This window comes from Carcharhinus amblyrhynchos, chromosome 31 (assembly GCF_965287045.1).
Source record: "Carcharhinus amblyrhynchos chromosome 31, sCarAmb.v2.hapA, whole genome shotgun sequence".
Taxonomy (NCBI): domain Eukaryota; kingdom Metazoa; phylum Chordata; class Chondrichthyes; order Carcharhiniformes; family Carcharhinidae; genus Carcharhinus; species Carcharhinus amblyrhynchos.
Window position 1 is genome coordinate 1,405,012 of NC_137354.1, and position 19,585 is coordinate 1,424,596.

The following is a 19,585-nucleotide window of genomic DNA, read 5'->3' on the forward strand; positions in this document are numbered from 1 at the left end:
GAGCGTCCAGAAGAAACCCACACAGACGCAGGCCGAATGTGCAAACTCCACACAGACAGTGACTCGAGCCAGGAATCGAACCTGGGTCCCTGGCGCTGTGAGGAATCACTGTGCCATTGTGCTTGCGTTGTCAGGTACATATGGCTTAGTTGGTAAAACTTGCACCTCTGAGTCAGAAGACTGGAAGTTCAAGTCCCATTAAAGATACAGACATGTATCTAACCTAATATTTCCATCATGATTTGAACTATGGGCCACTTTCTTCTGATGAGCATCAGTTTAAGTTAGCCTGTGATAATCTCACCGCGGCTCGTCTTCCATCACTAATACATCCTTAACATAGTGAATAAAGCAGTGTTCCAGCAGCTACAGTATACAGGTTACACTCCAGAGTCCTTTCACTGCTGGACAAAGAGAGCTGATTTTAAATCCCTGCTGCTCCTTTCCTATTGGACGAGCCTCCGCTCGTTTAATAGGGGAGCTTGTACCCCACGATGCCCCCGGGGAGCTCGATGTACGATGCCCCATGGCCATCATAACACTCACTGCTCCAGCAGACTCATTTAAATCTCAGATAACTCCCAGCAACCAAATACCAAAACACCCCTCAAGGGAAGTGACAGAAAATTGTGTGTAGTCTAGACGCCATTCTGCAGCCCTCCTATAATCGTCACCTGAGGTGGGGAAAGTTCACAGTAGGTAACTTTAAGGGTTTCAATGACTAAATATTAATTTCTCTAATATCCCAACCTAAACACACTGGCTAAAGAGTACACTTAGGAGCTAGGATTAGGATAGCTTGTAATAGCATCTTTATTGTAGGCAGATGGACTTCAACCCAAATAAATGTGTAGTGGTCCATTTTGGCAGGTCAAATGGGATGAAGGAGTATAATATCAAGGGTAAGACTCTTAGCAGTGTAGAGGATCAGAGGACCTTGGGGTCCGGGTCCATAGGACTCTTAAATCGGCCTTGCAGGTAGAGGATGTGGTTAAGAAGGCGTATGGTGTACTGGCCTTCATCAATCGAGGGATTGAGTTTAGGAGTCAGGAGATAATGATGCAGCTTTATAAGACGCAAGTCAGACCCCACTTGGAGTACTGTGCGCAGTTCTGGCTGCCTCATTACAGGAGGGATGTGGAAGCTATTGAGAGGGTGCAGAGGAGATTTACAAGGATGTTGCCTGGATTGGGTGGCATGCGTTATGAGGATGGGTTGAGAGAGCTTGGTCTTTTCTCCTTGGAGAGACGAAGGCTGAGAGGTGACCTGAGAGGTATAGATAGGGTGGATTCTCGGAGGCTATTTCCCAGGGCTGAAATGGTCGCGACGAGAGGACACAGGTTTAAGGTGCTGGGGAATAGGTACAGAGGAGATATCAGGGGTAAGTTTTTCACTCAGAGGGTAGTGAGTGAGTGGAATCAGCTGCCGGCAGTGGTAGTGGAGGCAAATTCGATATGATCTTTTTAGAGACTTCTGGATGAGTACATGGGATTAATAGGATTGAGGGTTATAGGTAAGTCTCGTAGGTAGCAGCACAACTTGTGGGCTGTAGGGCCTATTTGTGCTGTAGCTTTTCTATGTCCTATGTTGTAAAATGTTAAGGGGTTCCACTCAAGAGGCATGTTGGATATTGAGCCAGGATGGGATACTTGCCTTTATCAATTGAGGCATAGGTTACAAAAGGGGCAAAGCCACACTTTGAGCCAGAGCTGGAGTACTGTGTGCTGTTCTGGCCACCATATTACAGGAAGGACGTGAACGCACTGGGGGAGTTGCAGAGGAGATTCACCAGGATGCTGCCTGGGATGGAACATTTAATTTATGAAGAGAGGTTGGATAGGCTTGGGCTATTTTGGCTGGAGCAGAGAATACTGAGGGGCGACCTGATGAGGTGTTCAAGATTATGAGAAATATGGACAGGATGGATAGGGAGCAGCTGTTCCTCTTAGTTGGAAGGTTAGTCATGAGGGGACACAAGTTCAAGGTGAGGGGCAGGAGGTTTAGGGGGATGTGAGGAAAAACATTTTTACCCAGAGGGTGGTGACGGTCTGGAAAGGTGATGGCCTGGGAGGATGGTAGAGGCGCGTTACCTCTTTAAAAAGTACCTGAATGAGCACTTGGCAGAACATAACCTTCAAGGTTGTGGGCCAAGTGCTGGTAAATGGGATTAGGTGGGAGGTCAAATGTTTCTCATGCATTGGTGCAGACTTGATAGGCCTCTTCTGTATGATTCTCTGATTCTGTGATTGAGAGGACCAAAGTGGGTAGTTGAGGTTTATGAGAAAACTTTGGAAGATAGATAAAGAGCTATTAAGATGGAGGGCTTTCTGGGAGATTCCAGAATTCCAGAGTTGGCCAAAGGGTCTGCTGCCATTGGTGGAGGGCAACAGCTGAGGTATTGCCCGACAGGACATTGCAGAGATAGTTTAAACCTTGGTTATGAAGAGATTGTTAAATATAGACAAAGATCTCAAAATCAGTGCATTAGGGATTGCGGCCAGCAGAGTGAGGAAAGATGGGGATTATACGTGGGAAAGGATAATATCTGGTCAGACAGGTGTTTCTGTTGGGTAACATCTGGTCAGACTGGTGTTTCTGTTGGGTCAATCTCAGGGACTCGTTTGGAGGGGATTGAAGAAGTTAAGGTGCCAGTGGTGTGAATGAGAGTTTCACTTTCACTAGGTGGACAACACTATTTTAGGCCTGATTTCTGTCTTTTGATCTAATCTGCTGTGTATTGTGTACAGATTATTTTTCAGCACTTGTGTGCAGACAGCAGTTTGCATCCATAAACTGAAAGGTTCTCATCACCCTCTATTGGAAGCTGATTCCAAAACTCCACCATATAATAAACATTCTTTTCATCTTAGATATTGGTTATCACCATTGTCACAAGAGCAGCTAACCCTGGCATTTCCCATTTGTTATTTTCTCAGAAAGAGCTGCAGCTTTGCCCCATTCTAACTCACATTGACAAGCAAAACTACAGACTTCAAACTGAGCTCCTTCTTATTTCAAACTGAATTAATATTTCTGACCTTGCAGTACTATTACACAGCACCACAGTGGCTAGCACTGTTGCCTCACAGCGCCAGGGACGTGGGTTCGATTCCTGGCTTGGGTCATTACCTGTGTGGAGTTTGCACATTCTCCCTGTGTCTGTGTGGGTTTCCTCTGGGTGCTCTGATTTCCTCCCAAAGTCTGAAAGTCATGCTGGTTAGGCACATTGACCCAAACAGGTCCTGGACTGTGGCAACTAGAGGAATTTCACAGTAACTTCATTGCAATGTTAATGTAAGCCATACTTGTGACTAATAAATAAACTTTAAGACTTTAACTTTATCAACAGTGCTATCAAGCAGCATCTGCTCAGCAATAACCTGCTCAGTGACACCCAGTTTGGGTTTTACCAGGGTCAATCAGCTCCTGACCTCATTACTGCCTTAGCTCAAACATGGACAAAAGTACTGAATTCTAGAGGTGAGCTGACAGCCTCTGACATAAAGGCCACATTCGACCGAGTGTGGCATCAAGGAGTCCTAGTGAAACTGGATTCAATGAGTATCAGGGGGCAAACACTCTGCTGGTTGGAGTCATACCTAGTACATAGGAAATTGGTTATGATTGTGGAGGATCAGTCATCTCAACTCCAGGACATCTCTGCAGGAGTTCCTCAGAGTAGGGTCCTGGGCCCAACAATCTTCAGCTGCTTCATCAATGACCTTGCCTCCGTCATAAAGTCAGAAGTGGGGACGTTTGCCGATGATTGTGCAATGTTCAGTGTCATTTGTGACTCCTCAGATACTACAGCAGTTTATTTTCAAATGCAACAAGATCTGGACAATATCTAGACTTGGGCTGACAAGTGGCAAGTAACATTCACTCCACACAAATGCCAAGCAATGACCATCACCAATAAGAAACACTCCAACCACCACACCTTGGCATACAATGGTGTAACCATCACTGAATTCCTCACTGTCAACATCCTTGGAGTTACCATTGACCAGAAACTCAACTGGACTCACCACACACACACACTGTCTACAAAAGCAGGTCAAAGGCTAGGAATATTGCAGTGAGGAACTCACATCTTGACTCCCCAAAGTCTATCCACCATCTATAAGGCATAAGTCAGGAGTGTGAAGGAATACTCTCCACTTGTCTGGATGGGTGCGGTTCTAAAAGCACTCAAGAAGCTTGGCACCGTCCAGGACAAAAAGGCCCGCTTGATTAGCACATCTACGAACATCCACTCCTTCCACCACCGACGCTCAGTAGCAGCAGTGTGTACTTTCTATGTGATGAACTGCAACAATTCACCAAAGATTCTTAGACATTACAATCCAAACCCATGGCCACTTCCATCTAGGAGGACAAGGGCAGCAGATAAATGGGAACACCACCACCTGCAGTTTACCCTCCAAGCCACTCATCATCCTGACTCGGAAATATATCGCTGTTCCTTTGCAGTCACTGGTCAAAATCACGGAATTCCCTCCCTAACAACATTGTGGGTCAACCCTCAGAACTTGGACTGCAGTGATTCAGGAAGGCAGCTCACCACCAACTTCTCAAGGGCAACTAGGGATGGGCAATAACTGCTGGCCAGCCAGCGATGCTCATGTCCATGAATGAATAAAAAAAATGGAAGAAACAAGATTTCAAGGCAATATTTAGAGATTTACTGGAAAGTGCCTGATGGAGGTAAGCTTTAAGTTTTGAGCTTGTTTTTTAAGAAAGCATAAAACTGTTGAGCTCACATTCTGCTTGCCTGGCCTAGGATAGATTAGTTATCAGTATCCAGCTCGGAATCCTCACATTAGTGTCTGTCTTTGGAAACCCAAGGGACTGAGACAAGAAGGATTGATCTGGATATATTTACCGACTCCGCAGCTCTCCTGGGACTAACAATCTGTCTTCACATGAGGGAGCCCCAAACTGACAGCATTGAAACCCTGCAAACTGTATACATTTTTAATGAAAGTTTTAGTCCTTTTGTAGTACAGAGCCTGAGTATTGCTGATAAAGGAAACATGTTAAAACATTTCATTTTGTATTCATAGTATTAGAGGCTTGGATGGAGAGAAATTTGTTGAGTGTATTCAGGAGGAATTTCTCGTTCAGTATATGGATGGCCCGACTAGAGAGGGGGCAAAACTTGACCTCCTTTTGGGAAATAAGGAAGAGTAGGTGACAAAAGTGTAAGTGAGGGATCATTTTGGGACCAGTGACCATAATTCTATTGGTTTTAAGATAGCTATGGAGAACGATAGGTCTGGCCCAAAAGTTAACAGTTTAAATTGGGGCAAGGCCAATTTTGATGGTATCGGGCAGGAACTTTCAAAAGTTAAGTGGCAAAGTCTGTGGGAAGGCAAAGAGTCGTCTAGTAAGTAGCAGGCTTTCAAAAGTATGTTAACCAGGGTTCAGCGTAAACACATTCCTCTTAGAGTGAAGGGCAAGGCTGATAGAAGTAGGGAACCCTGGATTACTCGGGATATTGAGGCCCTGGTGAAGAAGAATAAAGACAGCTGGGATCAAGTGAATACCTTGAAGAGTATAGGAGGCGTAGGAATAAAGTTAGGAGAGAAATCAGGAGGGCAAAAAGGGGACATGAGATTGTTTTGGCAGATAAGGCAAAGGAGAATCCAAATAGCTTCTATAAATACATAAAGGGCAAAAGAATAACAAGGGAGAGAGTAAGGCCTTTTAAGGATCAACAAGGTCACCTACATGCAGATCCACAAGGGATGAGTGAGATCCTAAATGAATACTTCTCATCAGTATTTACTGTTGAAAAAAGCATAGATGTTAGGGAACTTGGGAAATAAAGTCTTGAGGAGTGTACATATTACAGAAAAGGCAATGCTGGAAGTCTTAAAGCACATCAAGGTAGATAAATCCCCAGGACCTGATGAAGTGTATCCCAGGACATTGTGGGAGGCCAGGGAGGAAATTGCAGGTCTCCTAGCCGAGATATTTGAATCATCGATAGTCACGAGTGAGGTGCCTAAAGATTGGAGAATGGCAAATGTTGTGCCTTTATTTAAAAAGGGCTGTAGGGAAAAGCCTGGGAACTACAGGCGAGTGAACCTCACATCTGTGGTGGATAAGTTATTGCAAGGTATTTTGAGAGCCAGGATCTACAGGCATTCAGAGATGCAAGGGCTGATTAGGGACAGTCAGCATGGCTTTGTGAGTGGAAAGTCATGTCTCGCAAATTTGAGTTTTTTGAAGGGGTAACCAAGAAGGTAGATGCGGGCAGTGCAGTTGATGTTGTCTACACGGACTTTAGCAAGGCCTTTGATAAGGTACCGCATGATAGGCTGTTGCGTAAGGTTAAATCTCACGGGAGCCAGGATGAGGTAGCTAAATGGATATAAAATTGACTTCTTGACAGAAACCAGAGGGTGATTGTAGAGAGTTGTTTTTCAAACTGGAGGCCTGTGACCAGCAGTGTGCCTCAGGGATCAGGGCTGGGCCCACTGTTATTTGTCATTTATATTAATGATTTGAATGAGAATATAGAAGGCATGGTTAGTAAGTTTGCAGCTGACGCCAAGATTGGTGGCATAGTGGACAGTGAAGAAAGTTGTCTCCGATTGCAACGGGATCTTGATCAATTGGGCCAGTGGGCTGATGAATGGCAAATGGAGTTTAATTTAGATAAATTCAAGGTGATGCATTTTGGTAGATTGAACCAGAGCAGGACTCAGTTAATAGTAGGGCGTTGGGGAGAATTACAGAACAAAGAGATCGAGGGGTATATGTTCATAGCTCCTTGAAAGTGGAGTCACAGGTGGACAGAATGGTGAAGAAGGCATTCAGCATGCTTAGTTTCATTGGTCAGAACATCGGGAGTTGTACAAGACATTGGTAAGGTCACACTTGGAATACTGTGTGCATTTCTGGTCACCCTATTATACAAAGGATATTATTAAACTAGAAAGAGTGCAGAAAAGATTTACTAGGATGCTACTGGGACTTGATGGATTGAATTATAAGGAGAGGCTGGATAGACTGGGACTTTTTTCTCTGGAGTGTAGGAGGCTGAGGGATGATCTTATAGAGGTCTATAAAATAATGAGGTCTACAAAATAGTAAATAGCTTTTCCCAAAGGTAGGAGAGTCTAAAACTAAAGGGCACAGGTTTAAGGTGAGAGGGGAGAGATATAAAAGTGTCCAGAGGGGCAGTTTCTTCATACAGAGGGTGGTGAGTGTCTGGAACAAGCTGCCAGAGGCAGTAGTCGAGGCAGGCACAATTTTATCTTTTAAAAAGCATTTAGATAGTTACAGGGGTACGATGGGTATAGACGGATAGGGACCAAATGCAGACAATTGGGATTATTTTAGGGATTTTTAAAAAAGGGGCAACATGGACAAGTTGGGCCAAAGGGCCTGTTTCCATGCTGTAAACCTCTATGATTCTATGGGCCTGATTTTACCGTTTTCATCCTAAGTGCTGAATCTGGGTGTAATTCAGATCCGACTTGGAAACCTGTTCTCAGGCACCTTTATTCGCACTTAGCTTGAAAAAAAATTGCGAGTCCGAATTGCGCTGTGGGCAGAGCTTAGCGTTCCTGAAATGTTTGGAGCTCTGAACTACGCATGTGCAGTTAGGAAAAAAATTGAAAATCGTGCTGCTGTGGCATTGCTCCCGGGCCGCAAAAAGCGGATAAAGCGGCCCGGGAATGATGGCCCCCACAGACACTGCCCCCACTCCTTCAACATAGTTTTTCTCCTTATCCCCCACCACCCAGACTGATCATGACCCCCTCCCCGCCTCCCCCACCAATCGCCTACAGAGTGGCAGCCCCACTCCCCCCCTCCACCTCCACCAGAGATCCATCTGGCCTACCTTCTAGCCAGATGGATATTTCATATACTCACAGCCGAGTACTTTGATAGTTTCACTCATTAAGTGCATGTGCACTATTACAGCTGTGAAATCCCTTCTCTCTGCTGCCTATACTTGCAAAATCCACTGAGGTCCATATCCAGGCCTTTATTGAAGCTGTGTAGTGAAACATATCAGTGTGTGTACAAATAACCACTGCTCCATTCAACGATATTTACAATTGTGTTTAGCAACAGCCAACTTGCAGTAAATTCTAAGATCTGCATTTCCAAGTTTAGAAGATAATTTGGGAAATGGGAGTAAGATCATTTCTACTTCTTCTGAACTTGGTGGTGTAGGGGGAAAAGAAACAACATTCATGACAAGTGAAATATAATCTAAGTAGCATTTATAACAGGAATGATCAGAATTAGAAATATAATGGGATAGAGTTAACCCACCCCCCCCACCACACCAGAGAATGATTGGGGTCCCCCCCACCTTCCCAGAGAAAGCCTCCCTCCAACCATCCTCCCCCCACTGGACAACGATTGCGCCTTCCTCCTCCCTCACCTCCATCCACCAGAGAAACATTGATTTGCCTCCCTGCCGCCACCAGAAAATGACCTGGCCTCCCTCCTCCCCTCACCCACCCCCACCAGAGAGCGATCAGGCCTCCCCCTCCCCCCCCACCCCCCCACTGCCATCCACCAGAGATATATCTGACCCACCCCGTCCTCCCCTCCCCACAACAGAAAATGATTGGGCCTCCCTTCTTCCACACCCCCACTTCACCAGAGAATAATCTGGCCAGACCCCCCCATCCCGGAACTGAGTCAGAAAAGCTGGAGCGCCCGAAATAGACCTTTGCCGAGCATGTCTGTTTCGCGTTGAATTTGGACGTGTGAACGTGATGGTAAAGGGGGAGGTGCTGGTAAAGTTGGGCAGGCAGTTCTTTAATTCAATTTAAATGCTTGCAAATATATTTAAATCGCCATTGCACCCGTTTTGGGTGTGAATCAAATCGTGGCCATTCCTGGGCGTCAGTAAAATGGGCATCAACGCGGGCACGGATTTACCACATTTTCACACCCATTAATGGACGTGACTCAGTGGCAAAATCAGGCCCAATGACTCATCTGGACACTTTGCAGGAACACCAAATAGCCATTTGAACTTGCTTTGACTAGATTATAACAACCTGGATATTAGACAGGTCTGGGAACCTTTCCTCACAAGGTACCTCTCCTCTGAAAAATATTTGGAGATGAGATCTCAAGCTTGGATACAGAAGACTGTATGAAACAATGTACTTTCTAAATAATATGAAAGTTTAGTAAAGTACTGAACATGCAATTCATTTTTGATGGTAATCGCAACATAGATAGTTCTAGGGAAAGTAAGTATAATCTTGTTTCCATTGGAGAATTGAAGACTTATTAATATTGCAGAGAGATATTTAAGAAATGCATCATTATTTAAAGTAGCATTCACCTTAATTCCCCAAGTCAAAAGCTGTTGAGTTTAGCAAAATACCTTGATCCCAATTAAGGAGAGAACTGTCAAACTACTCTACAGTAAGTATGTCTTTATCTTGAATGATGCTGCAGTGAATGCAACAAGTCTAAAAATTCTACTGAGTAGTTCTAATATTTATACCATAACTCCTTCTTTATTGCTGAATTCTCTTTTAACTCCTTATTTATAATTACATTCCTTTACAACTCGTACTGAGATCTGGAAGAATTAATCAATCTTAACAATTCCAGTGATTTTAATCAAATATTGAAATATTTAAGTTGTTCCAATCTTTACTGTGGGAAAAATCTAAATATACAGGCCACATATTGCCCCAGTTAGAAAGATTCCCATATATTATGTTAATACTGAGCTAACTGATTTATACAGTACAACTGGAGTAAGAAAGGGACATTCAATTAATAAAACTGATTCCGGTGCAGAAGATCTAAACCTGAACACTCACGACATCTCAGATTAAACTGCAGTTGTATAAATTTAGTATAACCCAGAGGGCGTTGTGTAATGTGTCCCAGGGATTCCTGAATATCTACAAATGAATCCCTTCCCATCTATTCAGGAACTGTGGAGCTTTTAAAGCACATCCGTGAATAAACAGCATTATACTCATATAAAGGAGTGGTAAACGTGGGAACTTTCCAATTTGCCATGTTCACAAACAATGCTACATTTCTGCCTGTGTTAGGCCTTTACGCATTTCAAATGAATTTAGAAATGATAATGGTGCACAGTATATTGAGGTGAGAACCTCTGACAGTTACATTAATATAAATGTTAAAATGACCAAATTTTAATGGTACAACTGGGCAAATGATATACCTGCACAAAGCTCTCTGTCAGTATAGCAGGAACGGATGGGGCAAACTTCAGTTAAAGCTCCGCACAGAAATTAGGGATGATAGCAATTGGTGTGTACTACTGAACAGAAAATATCACTGAATGTGTCTGATCCTGTTACACATTCTGAGTAAAGGTGGAGTGTGTTTATTCCCTATTGTCCTCGTATCTTTATCAATTCTTGTTTGAGTTGCATTGTGTTTGATCTGCAACCCCTCTCAAAAAGCCACTTTCTCTATCTGACTGACTCCATTTAAAAATATATTTATCAATTAAAGAGGGAGTCCCGTTTAAAGGGAGCTTAACCTTCATAAATGAGTAATGAATGTTGCAAGCAAGCTACGGGAGGCTAGCGGTAGTGAGGGGAGGATTCAATCTAATAATGATCCATCATCCCTCAAGGAGACATGTAAATTAATCATCGTAAAGTCAACTCTCTTTGATACATGCTGGCCACTTTGAATAGAGGCTGCTGATTGGTCAAGCACAGTTGACTGTGATGGTATTTTGCAATCAGCAGGAAGCAGCACACAAGGTATAACAGGAAAAGTTTAATGACTCTGCAGCAATATTGACAAATCTGTCATAAAGCAGCAGGTCAAAATCTTAATAACCAACCACAGCCCAGACCTCTTCAAACAACTGAAAACAACTCACGGTTTAACTGGATTCTATGCTGCACTTTCAATACACATCTACCTCTTCACCCCCCTTCTCTCTTTCTCTCTCTTTCCTTTTCATTTATACATCTCTCTCCATCTTTTTCCAACAGTCTCACTGAGTATCTTTGTCTCTGGCTGCTTGAATATCTCTCTCTCTCTCTTTCTTTCTTTCCCTCTTTCTGTCTCTCTACCTCACAGGTAACTCATGCTGCTGCTCTCACTCCAGTAAAAAGTCTGACAACACCAGGTTTTAGTCCGACCGATTTATTTGATAATACTCACAAGCTTTCGAGGTTTCCCTCTTCGTCAATTCTCTCACTCCAGTCAGAGAGAGAACATGCAGACCATTCCTCAGTGAGTTTAATCAAGTCGCCTCTTCAGGGGGAGAATTAACAAACACGTTGAAGTAGGTGCGAAGCTGTCTGGGCAGGAGATGAAAACCTGCCTCAGTAGGAAGCACTGCCACCTGAGGGTTATATGAACGTTGGAATAAATGCGAAGGGGAAATGTAAACTTTTCATGAGAAGCTCCCAAACTAAGGGCCATGCTCAGAATCACACAATAAGGGTGGAATTCTCCCATCTGAGACTAAATCCTGTGGCGGGGATGGGAGGTGTTTCCCACTGTGGAGACCTGCACCATATCTTCCAGCCTGAACCTCATTGACTCTGTATCCGGGGTTTTAATGGCCTATTCCGTGGCAGGGTGGGTTTGTTTACACACGTCCCTCCTTCTTATCTGGCTGCCATATTCAAAAGACAGCCACCATCATGACCCACCATTGAAGAAAGAAGATGCATCTCCAGGAACTCTGAGGCTGGAAGATGAATCTCCTCAATGATACTGAAGCTGGAAGATCTGCCTGAAAGATGCTCCCCACCCACTGCTGTGGGGTTCCAGGGTCCAAGGTCATGACAGCCTCCATCCTAAACTTTGAAGGCTGTCCTAGGCACTGCCCTCTGAACGCCACATTGTTCCAAACAAGTTCTGGGCCGCATTTTCCTGTTGGTAGGGTGGAGATTCGGACGTGGGTGTAGAATATTGGCTGGGCCTTCCTCTGCGTCCTGTTAATGTGATATAAATCAGCTTCATACCAGTCATTGGCCGGTTTCTAATCTGCCATGGCAGGCACTAGCAGAAACTCCCGCAGAAAATTCATGCCAGCAAATGCCCTCATCCTCTGCCACTCACTATTAAACCCAGCGGTGGGGACATTGGAGAATTCCAGCCTAACATACCAGAGGCTTTGTGTTGGCCCAGACACATATGCCCTTAGGTATTTATCTAGGAAACATGTAAAGCAAACTTTTAATAATGTAATCTCAATAAATCTTCTTGTGATTGCATTCCCAGATATTCGAGGATTGCAAGGGTTTCTGGACCAAGCCTCTCGCCAGGGATTAGATGTGTCTCTGCAGAGAATTGATCAGAATATCAGTCGGATCTTTGCCAGCCTCTTCACCACAATGAAAACAGAGGAGCTGAATCGTTACCGGGACACCCTGCGGCGAGCCGTCCTTCTCCTGAGCCCACGGGGAGCCCAGACATTCATCAATGAGGTCAGTGGCCAACACAACGCAAAAGTGAATGCGGGGGATGCCAGGATGAGGGCATGCTGGGGTGGGAGGGGTGCCAGACTGGGGCATGCTGGGGTGGTGGGGAGGAAAGCTGAAAGTGACAAATATGCGTTGGTGTTGAAACAGCCAGGATTGTCTCAGTTTTTAATTTTAAATGTTCTATTTGTCTTCATAATGAAAATTTCGCTGCCTTTCTGATTCAGAAGTGTCAAATGTGAAATTCCGAGCTTTCTGAAACTCCTCAGTGTCAACATCTTCAGAGTCTGTTAGTAAAATATTTTACACAGAATGTACTCTTTCCCCTTGCAATTTTTCAAAAAAGTCTTTAATTTTTAAATGCATGAAGATGAGCAAAGCGATATTAAAGTTGCGTGATTAGGAGGAATGAAACCTAACAGTTTCTTCACAATTTCTGCCCAGAACGGGTCTTTACCTCCATGAATAATGTTATTATAACTGGACAGTGGATTGGTTTGGTGTCTGGGTGTCTGGAGTGCCCAGAGGCTGAGACAGCCAGGGATCCCCCATAATGGGGCTGGGTCCATCTGAATCATTGCAGTGAGCTACTGGGAGCACCCCTCAGGAAGGTTTGTGATGGGAAAGAGAGGAGAACAAGAGGGAAGATTAGAGAGAGAGAGTGAGGAGAACAGAAAGATGCAGGTTTGGGAGGGTGAGAGTGTAGTGGGCGGAGGGTGGGGGGAGTTAAGCAGGAGAGGGGGGGATGAAGAAGTGGAAGGGTAACAAACAGAAACAGGACAATTTGGGAGGCCTACACTCATGCTGTGGAGCCTAGAAGGGAAATCTTCTTTCTCTGAGCTCCACATTATGGTAAATGCAACATGTTCCTCTCCCTTATTGTCAGGGATTTGCAGCCATGTGTGGGTTAACCTGTTGTAATGCTGACTACAGCCATTGGAAGTTGTGCAGCACAGGCTTTGCCGAGAGCACATGAACAATTTCAGAGCAGGGTGTATAATGAGGTATTAGGATCTTCATTAGCATTGAGACAGCAGTCAAGGCTGCTTCTACATCGTTCTTGGCTGCACTAGAGCCCTTGGGGCATAGGGCATCGGTCCAAAAAGGTCCAGTTTCATGGTGCAGTTTGTGTCAAAGAAATGGAAAAATCTTGATCCAGTTTTGCCACTGATGTATTTTGAATATTTAAATCCATTTTTACTTTGCCTTCTTCGCGCTGCTGGGCTGACTTGTTCGTGTAGATTTAGTGAGACTCACAGTGATAATCTGAAGAGCTATGAATTGTGTAACAGACAGCAATAATTAGAACTTTCACACTTCTTATTAGAAGCATATTAAAATTTATTGGACACTGGTGAGGAATGGGTAGTTACCATTCCAAAGAAAGAATGAATGATGTTCAGGTTGGACAATATGTAAATATGATGAGCTGTTATGTCGTGTAGTGCAAATATTCTGGCAATGTGCTGAATAAATGCTGTATCATATCGGAGTGTATAACTGACACAGAGAGCTGAAACACCCAAATGACAACTCAACTTTTGGAGCTTGATAATTGGATGGGTGTATCTGCCTGGATTCACCATCTAATCTTCCTGGTGATATATGATAAATTGCATTTATGTAGCACTTTAACATCAGAAAATGTCCCAAGGCTCTTTACCGGCAACATGAACCAAACATAAATTGACACTAAGCAATGCCGAAGATATTAGAACAAGTCCAAAAACTTGGTCAGCAAGGTAATTTAAAAGAAGGAAAGAGTAAGGTGGAGAGGTTTCAGAAGAAAACTTTATAGAATCACTTAATTGTTACAGTGCAGAAGGCAGCCATTTGGCCCGTCTATGGCTCAGATTATTGGTGGTGGAACAATGAAAATTGGGGATGTAAGAGGCCAGGATTGGAGAAGTGCAGAGACCTCAGAGATCTGTAGAGCTGCAGGGGAGGGTTAGGGACACCATGGATGGATTTGAAAAGGAGGGTGAGTCTTTAAATTTGATTTAGAACATAGAACATTACAGCTCAGTACAGGCCCTTCTGCCCTCGATGTTGCGCCGACCAGTGGAACCAATCTAATGACTCTCTAACCTAAACTATTCCAATGTTATCCATATGCCTATCCACTGACCATTTGAATGCCCTTAAAGTTGGCGAGTCCACAACTGCTGCAGGCAGGGCATTCCACGACCTTACTACCCTCTGAGTAAAGAACCTACCTCTGACATCCGTCCTATAATTACCACCCCTTAATATAAAGCTATGTCCCCTTGTGTTAGCCATCACCATCCGAGGTAAAAGGCTCTCACTGTCCACCCTATCCAATCCTTTGATCATCTTGTATGCCTCAATCAGGTCACCTCTTAACCTTCTTCTCTCCAATGAAAATAACCTCAAGTCCCTCAGCCTTTCCTCATAAGACCTTCCCACCATACCAGGCAACATCCTGGTAAACCTCCTCTGCACCCTTTCCAATGCCTCCACATCTTTCTTATAATGCGGCAACCAGAACTGTACGCAATACTCCAAGTGCGGCCGCACCAGAGTTTTGTACAGTTGTAACATGACGTCACGGCTCCGAAATTCAATCCCTCTACCAATAAAAGCTAACACACCGTATGCCTTCTTAACAACCTTATCAACCTGGGTGCCAACTTTCAGGGATCTATGCACATGTACCCTGAGATCTCTCTGCTCGTCAACACTACTAAGGGTCCTTCCATTAGCCCTATATTCTGTACACCTGTTACTCTTACCAAAGTGAATCACCTTATATTTTTCCATATTAAACTCCATCTGCCACCTCTCAGCCCAGCTCTGCAGTTTATCTATGTCCCTCTGCAAATTGTAACATCCATCCTCACTGTCTACAACTCCTCCAACTTTGGTGTCGTCAGCAAATTTACTAATCCATCCTTGTACACCCTCATCTAGGCCATTTATAAAAATGACAAACAGCAGTGGCCCCAGAACAAATCTTTGAGGTACACCACTTGTAACTGAACTCTAGGTTGAATATTTCCCATCAACCATCATCCTCTGTCTTCTATCAGCTAGCCAATTCCTGATCCAACTGCTAAATCACCCTCAATCCCATGCATCTGCATTTTCTGCAATAGCCTACCGTGGGGAACCTTATCAAACGCTTTGCTAAAATCCATATACACCACATCAACTGCCTTACCCTTATCCACCTCTTTGGTCACCTTTTCAAAAAACTTGATAAGGTTTGTGAGGCACAACCTACCCTTCACAAAACCGTGCTGACTATCCCTAATCAATTTATTTCTCTCTAGATGATTATAAATCCTATCCCTTATAATTCTTTCCAAAACTTTGCCCACAACAGAAGTAAGGCTCACTGGTCTATAATTCCATATAATATAACTCTGTATAATGTTGGTGGACCAGGAACTAATGTTGGTCAGCAGGCAGAGGGGTGATAGGAGAATGGGAACCTGCGTGGGTTAGAGGAGAAGGAAATGGTAAATTACAAACACACAATGACACAAATGCTTGAATTGCAGAAAATGCTGACTTTGGTGCAATGCATAATACAATCTCTCCTGCTTCCCTTTCTAGTCTTAATAATTCATTCATGAAGATTGACATTACAAAGGGCTTTCAAAGTAAATGCCAAAAAGGGAACATAATTTAATTGATGATAATACTGCTCAGTGATGTTCTGTATGAGTTACCAGTGCTTTTTGATATGCTGCATTATTCCTTATCCTTATTAACTTAGATCTGACTATTTTTTATGAATGAACTTTAATCCCCATTCCCAAAACTGTGACAGCCACTGAATGACCCGGTGAAGGGAGTATTTAGCATGTCTGTCTTAGTGAGAATGGATAGTTACCAGAATGGGCAGTGAGGGGAAATGTAATTTATCAACTAGCAGGGTGTAAGTGATTATGCAACCATAAGATGGACCATAAGACATAGGAATGGAATTAGGCCACTCAACCCATTGAGTCTGCCCTGCCATTCAATCATGGCTAATATCTTTCTCGTCGTCATTCTCCTGTCTTTTCCCCCATAACCCCTGATCCCTTTATTAATCATGAACCTATGTATCTCTGTCTTAAAGACAGTCAATGACCGAGCCTCCACAGCTTCTGTGGCAAAGGGTTCCACAGCCTCACCACTTTGTAGCTGAAGAAATTCCTCCTCATTTCTGATTTAAAAGATCATCCCCTTTGTCTGAAGTTGTGCCCTCTAGTTCTAGTGGAACAGAAAGTGAAAGTATACCATTGACTCTTTAAGTGAGGCAATTGTATGTTTTCTCCTTATTTCTGACCTTTGTAAGGCACAGTTTCCCTCAGCAATCCTACAGACCAGATAGAGTCCCAGCACTTGCTCCAAGAACACCCCACAATCAACTATTTCCCAATCTCAGAATGACACATTCCCGCCCGTTAGTGAACCTAGAGTACTGTGTATGGTTTTGGTCTTCTTATTTGAGAAAGGATATACTGGCACTGGAGGGGGTTACAGAGGTTGATTCCGGAGTTGAAAGAGTTGGCTTATGAAGAGAGACTGAGTAAACTATACTCATTGGAATTCAGAAGAATGAGGGGAGATCTTATAGAACCATATAAGATTATGAAGGGAAAAGATAAGATAGAAACAGGGAAGTTGTTTCCACTGGTGGATGAAACTAGAACTAGGGGGCATGGCCTCAAAATAAGGGGAAGCATATTTAGGGCTGAGTTGAGGAGGAACTTCTTCACACAAAGGGTTGTGAATCTGTGGAATTCCCTGCCCAATGAAGCAGTTGAGGCTATCTCATTGAATGTTTTTAAGGCAAGGGTAGATTTTTGAACAGTAAAGGAATCGAGGATTATGGTGAGTAGGCGGGTAAGTGGAGCTGTGTCCAGGAAAAGATCAGCTGTGATCTTATTGAATGGCAGAGCGGACTCCAGGGGCCAGATGGTCTACTCCATCTCCTAGTTTTGTGTTCTTGTTTTCTTAAGCTATCTGCTGCTACGTTACCCCCACACCACGCAGCTACAGTCCTGCTAACCAGCCTTATGAGAAGCTTTACTGGAAGCTTTCTGAAAATCTATATAAACCACATTGCTGCCTTAGGAAATTGCAGTCATTGTAGCATGTGAAATTGTGCTGGTTAGACTTGGATTCAGACTCTTGCTAACATGTATTTGCATCATCACAAAAGTGGGATCTTCAATGAAGCAGTGCAATTGGGCAGTGTAATGAAATGGAATTGGTTATTTTCTCTTTAGAGAATTCCTTGATGTATCTATGAGTAATAACGACCTGGTGCAGTTGAAAATGGCTTTACCACCTCAAATAACAATTTTTAATAAGAATGTCGAATCAACCACCCAGTAAGATCAAATCATTGAAGATGACCTGAACAAATACTGTACTGAAGCATCCAATCATTCCATTGGTGTACACTCATCAGTTTTTAAAATATCTTTTAAATATATAAGAAAGCTTTTGAAATGTTTCAATAAATGCCTTTTAACCAAGAAAATGAGTGTAGTTTGACGACCCTTCTTCAAACAACACAATTGACAGAATCTCACAGTTTCAACCTGAGTGTGTGGCCACTTTGTATCTTCAGGAACTGATTCAGGCAAATTGAAAGATAAGCCTGTGATTGGGGTTGTGGGAAACACAAACAGAAATAGTTTGGGGTGTCATTCATTGACATTCAAAATGCGTTTCATCTTTTGCTCTTGTTTGATCGAAGCTGCCTGATTGTGCTGATAAACAAGTGGAAACAGCCCAGAATCAGCTGGAGTCGCACTGTTAACCAGTCACCTCCAAATACTTAACATTATGAAAGGTAACAAGCCTTGGCCACCCTTGAACTTCAATGGCTTTGATTTGATTTGATTTATTACTGTCACATGCATTAACACAGTGAAAAGTATTGTTTATTGTGCGCTATACAGACAAAGCATACCATTCATAGAGAAGGAAAAGAGAGACTGCAGAATGTAGTGTTACAGTCATAGCTAGGGTGTAGAGAAAGATCAACTTAATGCAAGGTAAGTCCATTCAAAGTCTGACGGCAGCAGGGAAGAAGCTGTTCTTGAGTTGGTTGGTACATGACCTCAGACTTTTGTATCTTTTTCCTGAAAGAAGAAGGTGGAAGAGAGAATGTCCGGGGTGCGTGAATTCTCTCTTAAATTATGATTCAAAGAGGGTCCCCATGGCTGATGTTAAACCAGCTGTTCTCTGATTCCCTGGACATTCCTTCTCACCCTTCAATAACAATGCTACGTTTTTCACTCTCCATCCCCATGAGGTAATTTGCATTTTTAAGGTGGATTGACAATTTGTGGATCGATTTTCTGCTCCATTAACATCTTCCACCCTCCCAGAGCCCAGTCCCTGATCCATCTTTCAAACTCCAACTCACTTATTTATATTTATTCTTTCATGGGATGTGGGTCCCGCTGGCTGGGCCATTCCTACTGTTGCCCATCCCTAATTGCTTTTGAACTAAGTGGTTGCTAGGCCAATTAAGAGGGCAGTTAAAGTCAGCCATGTTCCTGTGCGTCTGGAGTCGCATATAAGCCAGACTGGCAAATCAGATTTCCTTCCCTAAAGAGCATTAGTGAACTAGACATGGCAACACAGTGGTTAGCACCACTGCCTCATAGCGCCAGGCATCCAGGTTCAATTCCGGCCTCAGGTCGCTATCTGTGTGGAGTTTGCATGCGTGTGTTCGCGTTTCCTCCGGTGCTCCAGTTTCCCCTCACAGTCCAAAGATGTGCCGATTAGGAGGATTGGCCACGTTAAATTGCCCCTAGCATCAGGGGGATTAACAGTGTAAATGAGGGCTACAGAAATAAGGCCTGGGTGGGATTGCGATTGGTACAGAATTGATGGACCGAATGGCCTTCTTCTGTACTGTAGGGATTCTATGAAAATTAATCAGCAAATCAATTGCAAAGCTAATAGAATGGTGTGGTTTCTCCTCCTGCAACTGGTGGTGCACAAGGCAGACTTTTCATCTGTCCCCATAGCAAGGATTTTTTCTGGAACTGGTCACTAGTCTGTCAACGGGACTTACAGCTTGAGGGGTGCCACTCAACATCAGGGGTGGCTGACCACCCTCACATTCTCACTGTCTGCTATTGGCATTTTGGAAAGATTCTGCAGGTTGACACTCAATT

At 43.6% G+C, this 19,585-nt stretch overlaps 1 protein-coding gene across 1 annotated transcript in view; it reads left to right on the top strand.

Annotated features, from left to right (window-relative positions):
* The window catches only part of LOC145360388 (glutamate receptor ionotropic, delta-1-like), an 800,432-nt gene that overhangs the window by 427,333 nt on the left and 353,514 nt on the right, over positions 1-19,585 (top strand). The window contains exon 4 of the mRNA XM_080215582.1: positions 12,229-12,434. Coding sequence (XP_080071708.1) covers positions 12,229-12,434 — 206 coding nt within the window. The remainder of the gene's footprint in view (positions 1-12,228; positions 12,435-19,585) is intronic.